The sequence below is a fragment of the Notothenia rossii genome, assembly GCF_949606895.1.
Source record: "Notothenia rossii genome assembly, chromosome: 11".
NCBI lineage: Eukaryota > Metazoa > Chordata > Actinopteri > Perciformes > Nototheniidae > Notothenia > Notothenia rossii.
This window is the reverse complement of record NC_136910.1, coordinates 19540146-19554532: the sequence shown is the minus strand read 5'-3', so window position 1 is coordinate 19554532 and position 14387 is coordinate 19540146. Positions and strand designations below refer to the sequence as shown.

At 39.3% G+C, this 14387-nt stretch overlaps 1 protein-coding gene across 1 annotated transcript; it reads left to right on the top strand.

Moving 5' to 3' along the window:
- The first annotated feature begins 386 nt into the window (after positions 1 to 386).
- On the top strand, positions 387 to 9911 carry tex47 (testis expressed 47). The gene is made up of 9 exons (XM_079658187.1): positions 387 to 551; positions 1567 to 1639; positions 2129 to 2232; positions 2673 to 2737; positions 3131 to 3209; positions 4624 to 4749; positions 5325 to 5472; positions 6628 to 6687; positions 7301 to 9911. The coding sequence occupies exons 1-8, from the start codon at positions 438 to 440 to the stop codon at positions 6663 to 6665; spliced, it is 747 nt and encodes a 248-aa protein (XP_079514313.1). The 5' UTR covers positions 387 to 437; the 3' UTR covers positions 6666 to 6687; positions 7301 to 9911.
- The last annotated feature ends 4476 nt before the right edge of the window (positions 9912 to 14387 follow it).

Genomic DNA, 14387 nt, shown 5'->3' with positions numbered 1-14387 from the left:
TGAGTCATTTAAAAAATAAGTATTGAAAAAAACCTCTGTTGTGACCATAGGTTTTGACCCCAAAAAAAGAACTAAATTCTGAAATTAAATCAATAATATCAATATTACTTTCTATGTACTTGTCTTACTATTCATTTACCAAGAGAGTATTTATAAAATCATGACATAATGTATTTAGTTAACTGGAAATGTTTCTACACATTTGTCCTCTACATTTGGTAACATTTGTATTAATTGTTGTGTTATTATTATTATAATATACTACATTTATCTCTCTAAATACAGAATTCAGATTAAGTTAGTCTTGCATTTTTTTTTTCAACAGGTGATAAGATTTGGCTTGGTTTGTCAACTGCGTGGTCTTTGACGTCAAACACGTCATTACCTTGCATGTTTCCATGGTAACCGTGCGGAGCTCCTAAAACTAATTAGACAAAATGACTGAGAAGAGTTTAGAGAAAATGACGAGCTTTTCCTGGGACAGAGACTCCGAGGACATGGAAGAAGACTCAGCGACCATGTTCGACGTGTTCAACAGTCATATGAGAGAGGTTTGTGCTGCTGCAGCCTGTAATGGTAGGAGTTAGCTAGCTCACCTAGCTACTCTGCTATGTGTACATTATTTGAACGTTACTCGACTAACCCATAATAAAGGGAAACACTTTAAAAAAGGTCCAAAATAATTGCCAACAATCACTGAAGTAGCCATATTGATCACATGACATTTGTCTGCCACTTAATATATCTCAAATACAATTTAGACTTATATATGAAAACTAGCAATTTACCTACAGTAAATTGAGGACACAATAAATTCTATTTGAAGGAAATGTAGACATAAAAGCCTTAGAAATAAAACATGTATTTATTAGTTTGACAAATAACTGATTTTTGAATTGATTTATTTCGTTTCATTTTGTAAAATTAGTAATAATACATTCTCCTATCATAGGAGGAAACAGCTAACTTGAACCAAAACTTTTTATTCTACTGTGTCCTCTGTCCTTTGCACACCCTCCTCCTATTGGCTGTTATCACCTGAAATACAAGGCTGGGATTGGCTCGTGCCTTTTTCATGCAGCCTGAAATATATACGTAATTGCATCCGAGTGCAGCAGGTTTGGTTTTACAGCATCTGGGGAACAATAGGTTTCTAGGATATAAGCTTGTATAAACAGAGAGGGCACGCAGCTCGCTAAGGCTTTACTCACTCAGTGCTTGATTTGGACGAGGAGACGGTAAGATGGAAGACATTAAAGCAGGACAAAAGAAAGAGGAGGAATCTGGGAGTAGTTTATTTCACCTACTTATGACAAAGAAGACTGATCTAGAAAAGGAAGAGGTTTGTAAAAATACAGCTTAGAGTAGAGACATGTTGTATTATAGAGTTCTGAGATCTAAGTTTAATTAAGGCATGATATCAAACAGCACATTATGTATTAACATATATAGCTTATTTGTACTTTGTGCATGTGTGTTCCCTCCTGTATGTGTGTGATATGTAACAAAGCACTTTCTGCTGTTGCTCTGCAGCTTCTCTAAGACTTTTCCCCGCTGTCTCCCCAGAGGATCGTGCTACAGCGGCTGATAGTGATTGCTCGGCTCCCCCACGACCTCGCTGACAGGACAGAACTTGGAGGTCAGCCAGCAATTACCTTAGAGCCACGAAGAGCGGGGGCACAATAGCTCAGTGCTCGATAATAATAAGGCACTGCTATTCCACTGACAAGATCCCTTCATTCAAATCAATGAACTAATCACCTTCTACCAATTTCATCTTGTTTTCCTTCAGGGGAGTGCAGGATGATGGTAATTGGTGTTACAGATGTACTGATCTATGTGGAGAAACATCTATTTCTCAACTCTTAAAATGACAACAATGTGAAAAGAGCTGTGACAGACGGTCTTTTCCCTTTTGTTGGAGTTTTTACAAGCTTTCACACCTCTATGAGAATGCGTCTGCAGGGCGTCCTGTCTGTTGGGCTTTTTCTAGTTCCTGCTTAGGAATACTGACCCAATAAAAGAAAGGCTGAACTGTGTGTTAACGACAGAGACACTTTCAAGTTGTCAGGCTTCCTCATTTCTCACTTATCTGCAACAAACTGTTCATTTGTTTGTCTCCACTCAGCTCATTACGAGAGACTCAACTTTCAGCTTAGCAAACGATATTCATGGGATCTGATGACGGGCCGGCTGTACATTTACCCATCCTGTCTGCTGCATATCATCGAAGTGAGTTTCAAGTTTGTCTATGAGGAAGATGTGTGTTGTGTTATCATTAAGGTTGCATAGAAACTTAATCCACTGAATTACAAAAAATGTAATCGAATTTGAATACTTTTGGATACATTCAACCAAAAATGTAAGCTATTGCAAGTATTTTGGATTTTCAGGATCCACAGTTGGTTGAAACAAATGACCCATACAAGATTGGTACAAACTTAAAGTGCAATGTGAGTGTTTTTACAACATTGGAGTCAATTAAATAAATACAAATTACCAAAATAAACCAACTAAACAAATGTATTCTAGTAATCACTGACAACCACTACAATCTTTCTATGCATTTGTTCAGATATGCGGCTGCCTTTTGTTTTTTGTATTTGCTCAGTCCTCATTACTGTTATCCATTATGACTCAATATGGTGCACTTCTCTGTGGCTCTCTTCCAGTCATCCAGAGAGGTTCTGCTCTCTGTTCTGACGGACCTTAAAGACATGCAACACCAGACACACGGGTAATGATGCTTCATTCATCCTCACATGAAAAGTATAATAAAATGAAAACAATAAGATCATAAAATAATATTAGTAGATGAAGTCATACCCTGCCAACTTCAAAGCACATATATGTATGTTTGAAGACAAAGGTATCATGTTTGACAGATGAATAACATACAACTTAAAATTACTGTCATGGTTTTGCTGAGCGTGTTCAAATAATAATGTCTACCTGTGTGTGTGCTCCTTTGTTAGTCTGTTTTTGACTTTATGTTTTTTTCATGTGTAACTAGGTCCATAAACACCCCGGTGAGGTCACTGTAGAATAATAAAAAGTGATAAGAATACCCTAAAACCAGACTGTCATATCTGGTAAACAGAACCATAAACATTGTTTCCATCTCTTTCAGTGCCTTGCTGGAAGCTCCCAGGGTTGTGTTCATGGCCCATCATCCTCAGAGCAGGCTGTTCCAACAGTGGAGCTACAAGGTGAGCTTTCATCTTTGAGGATGCATTCATATCAGTGGTGGATAGTAACACAGTATATTTACTCAAGTACTGTACTTAAAGCTCCCATGTCATGCTTCTCCGGTTATTACCCGTCCCCTTGTGTGTTATGAAGGTTTTTCTGCATGTAAACGGTGTGCAGAGTCAAAACCCTCAAAGTACACCCTGTAGCGAGTAAAACTCCATCACAGTCTATGCTGCCCCAAAACGCCTCGTTGGAGATTTCTCATTTTCCATTGTTTACTTCCTGGGTATCACTACATAGGGATACCCAGTAGCCACGCCCAGAGCTATGGCCGCACCCTCTGCCAGCCTTTCACGAAACAAAGCTTCCCAAACCTTTCAGCGATTCATGCCGGGTATGAGCAGCGTAGGGCACTGAAGAACGATGCTGTTCCTACTTTGTTTGGACCAGCGGGAGATTTGGGTACACAACCTGTAAGTATTCATTGCTGTTTGTGTATTTATGATGTTTAAAACAAACAAGGTATCTACCACGACTGTTTAAATGGGTAAACGTTTTTCGGACTTCTAAGTTGGGATCACGGAGAAATGCTCTCCGCAGACCCATGCTCACAGCGTTATCAACCTTTTTCTTATTCAATATCAAGCCACACTTATTGGTCCAACAAGCCGTTTAGGACAAAGAGTGAATACCGGTGAATACACATACTTTACAGAGATGCTGTATGAGAAACCAATGTGAGTTTGGAAAATTGCACAGTATAAATCTATTCTAGTAGACCTCAACAATGGAATTATGATCAGTAGAAATGGCCATGACATGGGACCTTTAAATACAATGTTGAGTCACTTTACCTGAGTATTCCCAGTTTATGCTACTTTGTACTTCTACTCCACTACATTTAAGATGCCAATATTTACATTTGTACTCCCCATATTTATTTGCCAGCTTTTGTAACTTACTTTTTAGGCTATAATATTAGCTAATACAAAATCTATTTATAGGCTAAGATATCAAGTAGCAGTATAACAAATTATTCAAATGAGCTCTTCATTTACCAGTTGTGATCAAAATACATGAATAATCATAACAGTGACCCAGCAATTCAATATACGATTCTGAAATCGGCCATTAATAACAATACTTTTTACTTAAGTAAGATTTTGAATGCAGGACTTTTACTTTTAAAATGTAGTATTGCTACTTTTACTTAAGTAACACATCTGAATACTTCTCCCACACTGATTAATAGAAGAAAAAGAACACTGGGTGATACTTTACATTTTCTTAGTGAGGTGTTGTTACAGCACCAGCCATCAGAAGCGTTCATTAACTTTCTCCACACATTTATTTAGATTTCCCCTCTTCTATGATTTCCCTCTCTGAATTATAATCCGTATGCATGAGTTTGAGTGTTTCATGTCGTTGAAGGTGCTCGAAGCAGACCAGGTGGCAGGAGACCCTGGAGCGAAGGCTCTTGAGGATGAGGAGGAGACCACAGAAACGTTAGTGTGTACCGTTCTGTCAGGGCTGCAGAAACTGGACAAATCTAAAAAGGTGTGTTCAGTTTGATGGTCTCTTTAGAGATTGATGTACAGCATATGGAGGCCTAGAGCTGTCATTGTAGTAAAAGATTCAAACAGAAATAATTACTATAAGTATTAAATAAATGTAGCAATAAAAGCCTCAATCACTCAATAAATGTTCCTGGTCATTTAAAAATAATATCAACTATTGGCTGTTAGTTGACAACATCAAGGCAACAAAATAAGTGAAAGAAAACCAGAAAATAATAAATTGAGAAATAATTAGATATGAGCATGATGAATTTATACAAAATTGACAATTATTATTAATAATAACTTAAAATAAATATATAAATTTAGTTTATTAATGTTTGTATTTCTGAGAAAATGTATTGTTTTCTTTAATTAACATGCACATTCTTTTGGTGATTGAGGCTCTTTTTCTACTTTGCTTTCTGTCTTTTATTTTTTAATTTATCACTTTCTATTAAGCTTTATTTATTGATTAAAATGGCAGCTTTGGTCCTCCATAGTCAGAAATAACTAACACATTTTATTTCTTTACTTAAAAACATAAACTAAATAGAATGTATTGATGTATTGAAGGCTGTTCCTGGGTCCGTGTGGGAAGAGACCCCGGAGCTGATCGCCTCTCAGAGGGTTCTCTACAAGCTGCTGGCTCGAGAGGAGCTCTTGACGCCTCAGCAACACCTTCAGATGTACAACTCACCGCTACACATCCACATGGACTTTGGTAAGAGCAGATGATAAATATACAGAGCATCCGGAAAGTATTCATACCCCTTAACTCTTTTCACATTTTCTTATGTTACAGCCTTATTTCCAAATGGATTAATTTATTTTATTTTCTCAACATTCCACACACAATACCCCACAATGACAAATAAAAAATGTTTTTAAAGAATCTTTTGCAAATGTGTTAAGAATAATCAAATGAAATATCACATGTACATAAGTATTCAAACCCTTTGCTTTGACACTCAGGCGCATCCCGTTTCCACTGATCATCCTTGAGATGTTTCTAGAAATGTTTTTAGAAAAATGTGTGCAGCATTGAACGTCCCAACGAGCACATTGGTCTCCATCATTTGCAAATGGAAGATGTTTGAAACCTCCACGGCTCTTCCTAGAGCTAAAGCCCAAACCCAAACCAAACTGAGCATCGGGGGAGAAGGGCCTTAAGTCAGAGAGGTGACCAAGAATCCGATGGTCACTCTGACAGAGCTCCAGTATTCCTCTGTGGAGATGGGAGAACCTTCTAGAAGGACAACCATCTGTGCAGCACTCCACCAATCAGGCCTCTATGGTAGAGTGACCAGAAGGAAGCCACTCCTCAGCAAAAGGCCCATGAAAGCCCCCATGGAGCACCTAGAGGACTCTCAGACCACGAGAAACCAAATGGTCTGGTCTGATGAAACCAAGATGGATCTCTTTGGCCTGAAGGCCAAGCATCATGTCTGGAGGAACCCAGGCACCGCTCATCACCTGGCCAACACCATCCCTACAGTGAAGCATGGTGGTGGCAGCATCATGCTGTGGGGAGGTTTCTCAGTAGCAGGAACTGGGAGACTAGTCAGGATCAAGGGAACGATGAATGCAGCAATGTACAGGGAGATCCTTGATGAAAACCTGCTCCAGAGCGCTCTGGCCCTCAGACTGGGGCGAAATAAGGCTGTAACATAACAAAAATGTGGAAAAAGTGAAGGAGTATGAATAATTTCCGGATGCACTGTATGCTTACTCATCCAACATGAATCTAATGAAAAGATGATTGTCTTTATAATAATATAATGTAATAATCTTGTAGATTTTAGCGATGATTCAAAGTGTTGAATGAAGCAAATCTGCACCAAGTAACATTTTGCTCTGTGTTCTGATCACTTAACAGGACAAGTGATCCGCAGCAGCCGCCTCACCACGGTTTAATGTTGTGGACAAAAGGTCAAAGGTAGGGAATCTCGTTATTTACTGTGAAACTCACAGTTAAGCCTTCACCTTTACCTCGGACTGGTCAGTCTTGACACTTGCAAAACAATGACCTTGTTCCAATTGTATTCAGACATTCATGATGAACGGAAGGTAAATCCTTGAAGAAAATATAAATCTGTCTGAAAAGAATCAGATTCAGAAATACTTGAATTATCCTGGGGGAATTTGGTTTTCCTGGCTGTAGTTCCACATTAGAATGATGACCCAATACCTGCAAAACTAATGGCCTTCCCATCAGGCTCAGCTGTACTTTGTGTTTACTGCTAATTAGCACCATGCTTAAACTCAAGATCATCAGCATGTTAGCATTGGCTTCAGAGAAACAGCATTTTGGCTGTAGACACTGAGTCTTGTTGTACTTTTCTCTGCATGCTCCAACCTTTGCATGCAGCACAGCTTGGTTTTAACATGACAGCTGTGTGTTTGAGGTTTAACGTTTAGCAGAGCATGTGAAATGTTCATCTTAGAGGTCTTCATGCTAGGTGCATTTCAGTGCTGTCACTGTCAGAGACTTGAAATTGTGATTCACCTCGCAATTCAGAAACGTAATGGAGTGTTCTATGCCTCTGCAGAATGTTTGGCCTTCACTGAACTGCCTTGGATGTGACTGAAGGCTTCCTGGAGGAGAGAAATCACCGTGACAGTTTGTTAACAACATGTAATATACTGCAGCTTTGTTGTGTTCTTCAATATGCTTATTTCCAAATGCTGTTATATATAACACTTGTTTATGTGAAATAACAGTGACACCACATTTGCAACAAAGGCACAGAAACTCCAGGTAATATAAAAACATTTTTTAATAGTTTCAACATTCGGATGAGGTTAATTTTAATTCTATCTTACTGTACACTGTGTTCCACTCGGTGACCGGGGGATAGCTCGTCCAATAAAAAGGCATTTCCTCAAAACTTTAAAGAGTCCACAGCGTCACTACAGTTTCACACAAATCACTTTGAAGTCTCAAAAGATTCCTTGATCACTCATGTGTTCCCTTTTTATTTTGGCCCCCATTAATTGGAACATAAGCAAAAACAAGGAAAGAAAAGAGGATTGGAGATGGATGTTTGCAATGGCTGCATGCACCACAGTGTAATCTACAATAGTTTGGGTTCAAACAAATGCAGCATGGTTTTTTCTTGCTTGCTATATGATTTTCTTGAACTTTTCTAGAGATTGTAGTCCTTTGAAAGCGTAGTTTTCTGGGCACAAACATAACGACAGCTTGATTTCCTGACAGGGATCTCTGTTCTGAGCCAGATGTGCTTTTCTTATTTGCTATAGACACTGTATAAACACAGAAGATACATGGGGGAAACAGTAAATCATGATGGTTTCAAAACAAACTGGTGGAAAGTTGACTAAAAAAGGTCAAAGGGCACCACTAAATTCTTCTTCTTCTTTTATAAAGGTTGATCTATTCACTTATAAAAAATAAATACAAGCACATTTATATAGGACCAAAGATGAGACACATTTCATAGGCATGGTTTAAAAAAGCATGCTGCCGAGTTTCACACATCGAATCAAACGCCCCCCACACCTCCCGACCCAAAACGGACACTTTTGATCAAATACCCCACCACCCTCTTTTACTTGAGAATATGTCCACAACACAAACAGTCTGCCTTCATCACGACCTATGAGGTGAACATCGTCTATCACCAATACATTCCACCTATTCATGTAAAAAAGGCCTTTCGTCTTTTTAGTGCTCAAAGGGCATGCTTGCAAAAGCTGTAATACTGGAGACTGTCTCCCGGCTGTCTCTTGCTCGACAGGGTTATTGTTAATAAAGTTGTGTTTGATGAATACTGTATGTACAAGCCTTAATCTGAAACCCTTTAGTACAAAACGAAGAGCAGCACATTGTAACACAGAAATCCAGACAAAGACAGGACACACCATTCACTTCAGCACAGCCAAATTGTAACAATTACTTTCTAAAGAAAAGAAAAAGAAACTCCTATTTCTAAACACTGGCATAGATGCTGTATCGATTGAAGGGTCGGATTGGATCATTGGTGTGAATTGTAGCACAGCTGAAACATGAGGTCGATTTTTTTGATTGACAGAAAGTGTTACTTTGATAACTTAGAGCAGAAATGCCAGACATTTTATCGGAAAAAAATGTGTTATTCACAGCCCTTAAATATCCGGTTGTTTCTGTGCCTGGGAAACTTTTTTTGCAGGTTCTGATTTGTTCTTTTTTTATCTATCACATATCTATCTAAGGTTACTGTAAAGATCTTAGTTTTTGTTTCGCTGGCAAACTAAAAGACAGCGGTGCAACAGTTTCATGCAGAGTCTCTTTTAACCTCTCAAACCCTGCGTTACAGCTGCAGGTTGTTCGGACAAGCTTTGTGCAAGCCCACAGAAAGTTATTTGACATTTTAAACAAGATCCGCACATTTAGAGAAATATCAAATATGCTGGATTCTCTGTTGGAACATCTTGAATTCTCCATTTGAAGAAATGTAGTATCATGTAGCTGCGAAGATGTGTTACAACAAGCTAATACAGAAAGGCAATATTATTGAACTGCAAAGCTAAAATGAGGGTTCAAGAGGTTAATTCTTATCTGCAACACAAGCACTATCAGCAGCTTTTATTAAGTAAATCTAAATCTAGATTAACCTTGAGCCTACAGTTTTTTTTTGTGTGAATGTGGCGATATTGTGCTAGAACCAGCGACATTGTAATATAATGTTCATCGACATATTTTTCAATGCAGTATTTTCATATATCTATATATATATATTTGATTTCTCCCCTGCCACTATATACAGAACTGGTATGTACAGCGGCTCACTATTTACAAAAGTCCTGTAAGTGATATTTGAAAGATAGAGGGTGCAGAGCAGCACAGTGACTTTGAGGCCATGTGTAGTGGATGTTTTCAGGACATTATGGAGAGTCAAATCTGGATGGGTCATGGTGAAACCCCCCACAAGGCAAACTGCTGCTGTCGAATGCAAACCTTGTTACTCCAGTTTTATTGATTTTCAAGTTTTCTGCTTCCTGAAAAGGTTTCGATGCGACAGCAGGGAAATTCTGGTCCCATGTTTAGTTTTTTTTGGATGAGATTCATGTGTAGTGGAAACAATCACAACTCTTCAGACCTCGTAAAAAGTATTCAGAAATATATCTGTATAAATACTCTCATTAAAATAAACACATACATATCTTTGCACTTGCCTCTGGTTCACTTATATAGACCGAAAATACCAGCATCATCAGACAGGGGTCTTGGGGGGGGGGGGGCTGCCAGAGATAAAGGTGTGCTTGTTTTTGCCACTGAGGCGACAAAAATAGCACCTTCTTTTCAGGGAGTGTGACTGTTTTCAGTTGAGATATGATAGGACGTTATTACACCTCAGGGCAGGAGGATGAGATCTCATCCCGCTCAGCTGAACAACACCTCGCTGGGAGGACTCTGCAGAGGTTTGGCGTCGCAGAGGGAGCCTGAAGGGTGCCGTCGGAGTGTTACGTGAATGATGATGCTGCTCTGTGACGCTGGATAAGTTAACAGGCAGCTGTTGGCTCACAAGTTTACCTTATCAACTTTAAACTTTGATACGTTAGTGTTGAGTTTACAGCCTTTGTCACTTGCTCCTGTCTGTTGAATGCCTGATCTTTACTTTCTAAAAAGACCCTTTGATTTTACTTTTCATAAATGTGTGTCTTTCGATCATAATTCACAATTGTTGTGTCCCTTGCTTTATCATTTGCTATTCAAATATTGTTATCACTTAGTGGTTGGCTCTTCATATTTATTCCAGCAGTATGATAGAGTAAGGGGCCCTGTGGAGTTTTTGATCAGTAGCAGCGCTTTGGGACTACACTTTGAGGTGGATACAGATGATATTTTCACTTAGCTTGAATCATTTCAAAACAGATCTACTTATCTTCTTATTATCATTTAGATTGATATTGAAATTGTGACATTATTCACGATATTGGAGGGAATTATTTTTCAATAACTAAATCATCACATTTTGCTAGGTTCTGTAACAAAGATTTTCCAAAAAACATTATCATTAGGATGATCAGCATTTGCCAGGACATCTCTACAGCAACACAATACAGTGACATGTTAAAGATAGTATATTGACACATATAACAAATATTGTGTCCATCGCAATTTGGATATTTAATTCCAAATTGCGATTTCAGCTCTTATTTGCAAAACTGATTCAATGAAGGTGGGACACAAATAACAGTCCCCTGCCGATGTTGTGCAATTCCACTGATTTGGTGGTCACAGCAATAAGCCCTCAGAAGCAGAGAAGTAGAAAACTGCGAGGACATAGGCATCGTACTCTGCTAAAGGAAGGATATTCTTTCAATCGCTTTGCTTGTGTCTGGTGAGAGACACTAAATGTGAACATAACTTCTGTTCATTTACAAGAAAACTCCACAGGACACCTCTAAGGAAAGTCCATCCCACAGAGCAGGAGCCGCGGTCCTGCCAATAGATAACAGCTGCTAACAGCTTCATAATTATTCATTTCAGCAAATGTCCCCGTGGCACACTCCAGGCATCATGGACTCTCTGTGGACCCTAATCCACAGTCTGCAAACTGGAAATGACTTATTACTTATCACATGGAGTTTTTCATTTCCAAACCCTTTCAATTTGTACCTGTATGTATCTCATATGTTTAATAGAGTTCTGACAGCATCTGTATGCTATCTGGAGGAAATGGTATCTTTATAGCTCTTTAGATACAAAATAGGATTTGATCTGATTTAAAACCTTAATTGTATCATATATTCTGAAAATGTACAATATAAACAATAAATATTCAGTGATTGATATCCTGATTGATGTAAATACAGATGAGAGTGTGATTGTTTTTTTTTTACCTCTTTGCAACCTGGTCGTTTCCTAAATCTCTAAAACATGCATTCCTGTTTGAGCGCCACGACACCAACAGTGCAACATCAGATAGAACACACACACACACACACACACACACACACACACACACACACACACACACACACACACACACACACACACACACACACACACACACACACACACACACACACACACACACACACACACACACACACACACACACACACACACACACACACACACACACACACACACACACACACACACACACACACACACACACACACACACACTTTCCAAAACGGCACACTCACAGTGAACGCTCAGGCGGGAAACATACTCAGGGTTGTTGCCTCCACAGGCATTTCAACTGATACCCCTGAGGGATGAAGAGGAACGTGAGATGGGAAACAAACAGGAACAGGAAGAGTTGGCAGGACAGATGTACAGTACTTCTTAAATTCACTCAGGAGAAGCAGCAGCAGAGCGCACTCATCCCTCCCAGCAGCCTTTAATAACACATTATGTAACAACTCCAGAACATGTAGTGCATTTCCACTTCATGTAATAACAGCAGCATTTTGTAAAGTCAACAGCTTGAATGAAAAATGTAAAACGTTTACCCGCATTTTAATGTTAATTATTAGATACTAAAGTGGTATTTGCAAAAATATTAAGCTATTTTATTGATTGAAATGTAAAATATACATTATATGGTAACCAATTAAGTCTTCATCTGTTCTTTAAAGAAGGCTAACATTGCATTTGTAGATTTGACCAATGAAATATAATCTACCTAACTAATTGTGTATTTGCAAATGAGTCAGTATGCATATTACACTTTTTTGGAATGAAGACGTGCATTTAGGTTTGTAATACTTAGATAATGTATTATTACATATTAATGAATAAAAGGGTTCCGGGTTTTCGTTATAAATGTATTTGTTATAAAATGCGGAGAAATTAATTACATTTTGTGCTCAGGCGGTTTTTTACAAAATGTTGCGGATTATTACAAAATGACACAAAAATGTGTGAAATTGTTCCTGGTTGTTAAATATTGTGTTATTACATAATGCCTTTTCCAGTCTCGTGTGTGAAGTTAAAGGCAATATTGCAAGTGAATCAAATAAGGCAAAAATAAACAAAAAACATTAATAATAAAAACAAACAGTAAACACAAAATGTCAAAGTATGTGTTGTCCCCTGACAATATTGTTGCCATCGCCTCGTGTGATCCGGATTCATTTTGGGTATCTTTTGTTGTTTTCTCACAGTTTCACCCCTCTGTAGTACAGTGAGGTGTGACGATGAGATCCAGAGCGAGGCTGTAAGTAATCCAGTGGGAGAAGTGAAAAGGTCAATGTATGAGTGTGTGCCAGGGGAGGGGGGGGGGGGGCTCAGTGGCGTCATAGCACTGTGCTTTCAGACTCTTCCTCCGACTCGGCTCTGAAGCCTGTGGGTTCACGCAGTGCCACCGAGTTCCTGAAGGGGGAGATGTGGGGCAGGTCGAAAATACAGTTCAGTTCCACGTCGATGATGGGGATGTCCAAGTTGCAGAGACAATCTGGCAGGGCCAAAACACAGACAGGAAATCAGCGAAAGAGAGTGAAATGACAATACAGTTGATGTGGGTGAAAGAAAGCTGGATGATGGTACACACAGCAGGTGGGTCATTATAAACTCAAACCATTGAACCAAAGTATGAGAAAAATAAAAACAAAGCATGAAAGGGGGGCACGATTTACAAGGTGCACAGTATGTCATGGGGGTGTCTGCATACTTGCTTTTGACCATGTAGTGCATTTATTTTTAATTAGTTTAAATAGATAGTAAAGACTTTTTCAACTTAACTTTTTTTATCACAATACTGAGTTCAATGCTCGCCCAGCGCAATAGAAATGATTACAATTACATCATTTTATATAGTTCCAAGCAAGGTGAAAATATACTGACGTTTAATCCTTATAGCATGAGTCAAGCTTTAGGAACCGTAGATCCCACGATGCTAATATCTGTATCGACTCATCCCCTATCTATATACCCATTGCTAACACCTGATTCAGACATGATCAATGATCAATATAAAAAGGCTAGTCAATCCAGTGAACACTGTCGGACCCAGACCATGAGATGACAGTGTAGTCATCCTTGTGTATGAACTAATATATTGACCTCAGTTTTGATGCAACAGTGTAACATGTGTGATGAATATCTGCACAAACAGGAGTGTGCAGACTGAACAGCGATGGTGAGGGCAGTGAGGCACAACACTGTGGAGTTGGAGGGGAGGGTATGGGGGGGCATCTGGAGCAGGGCATTATGATTGGGAATCCTGAGGGCAGAGAAGGTTGGAGGTTTTTGGCGACCGCCCCCGTCTGTTTAGCCATGCATCGCATCAATCTCAGCCGCCATGCAAAGGCTGAAACAATGGGTTAAAGCTGGTCTGAGGACAGCGGCTGTATAGAGTGCTGCAGGATGACTCCTAAAACCTGGAAATGAGTCAGCGCTTTGCACTTCAGGTTCCCTAGTCTCATAGTCAGGAAATAAGAAAAGAAGTATGTCATCCCTGCAGCACTCTACATACATAATGAAAGGTAATGTACAATAAGGAGTGCATTAAGAGTGAGGCTGCCATAGAGCGTGGAATCAGACAGAAGCCTGATCTAATATCTGCATCTACTGGCAACCTCACCCTACTGAGAGCTGACTCCATGGCAGGGGGGTTGGAGGGGTGGGGTGTGAGGCTTTAGCACAGGAACTCCTGCTTACCCTAAAAGTCCCTCTCACAC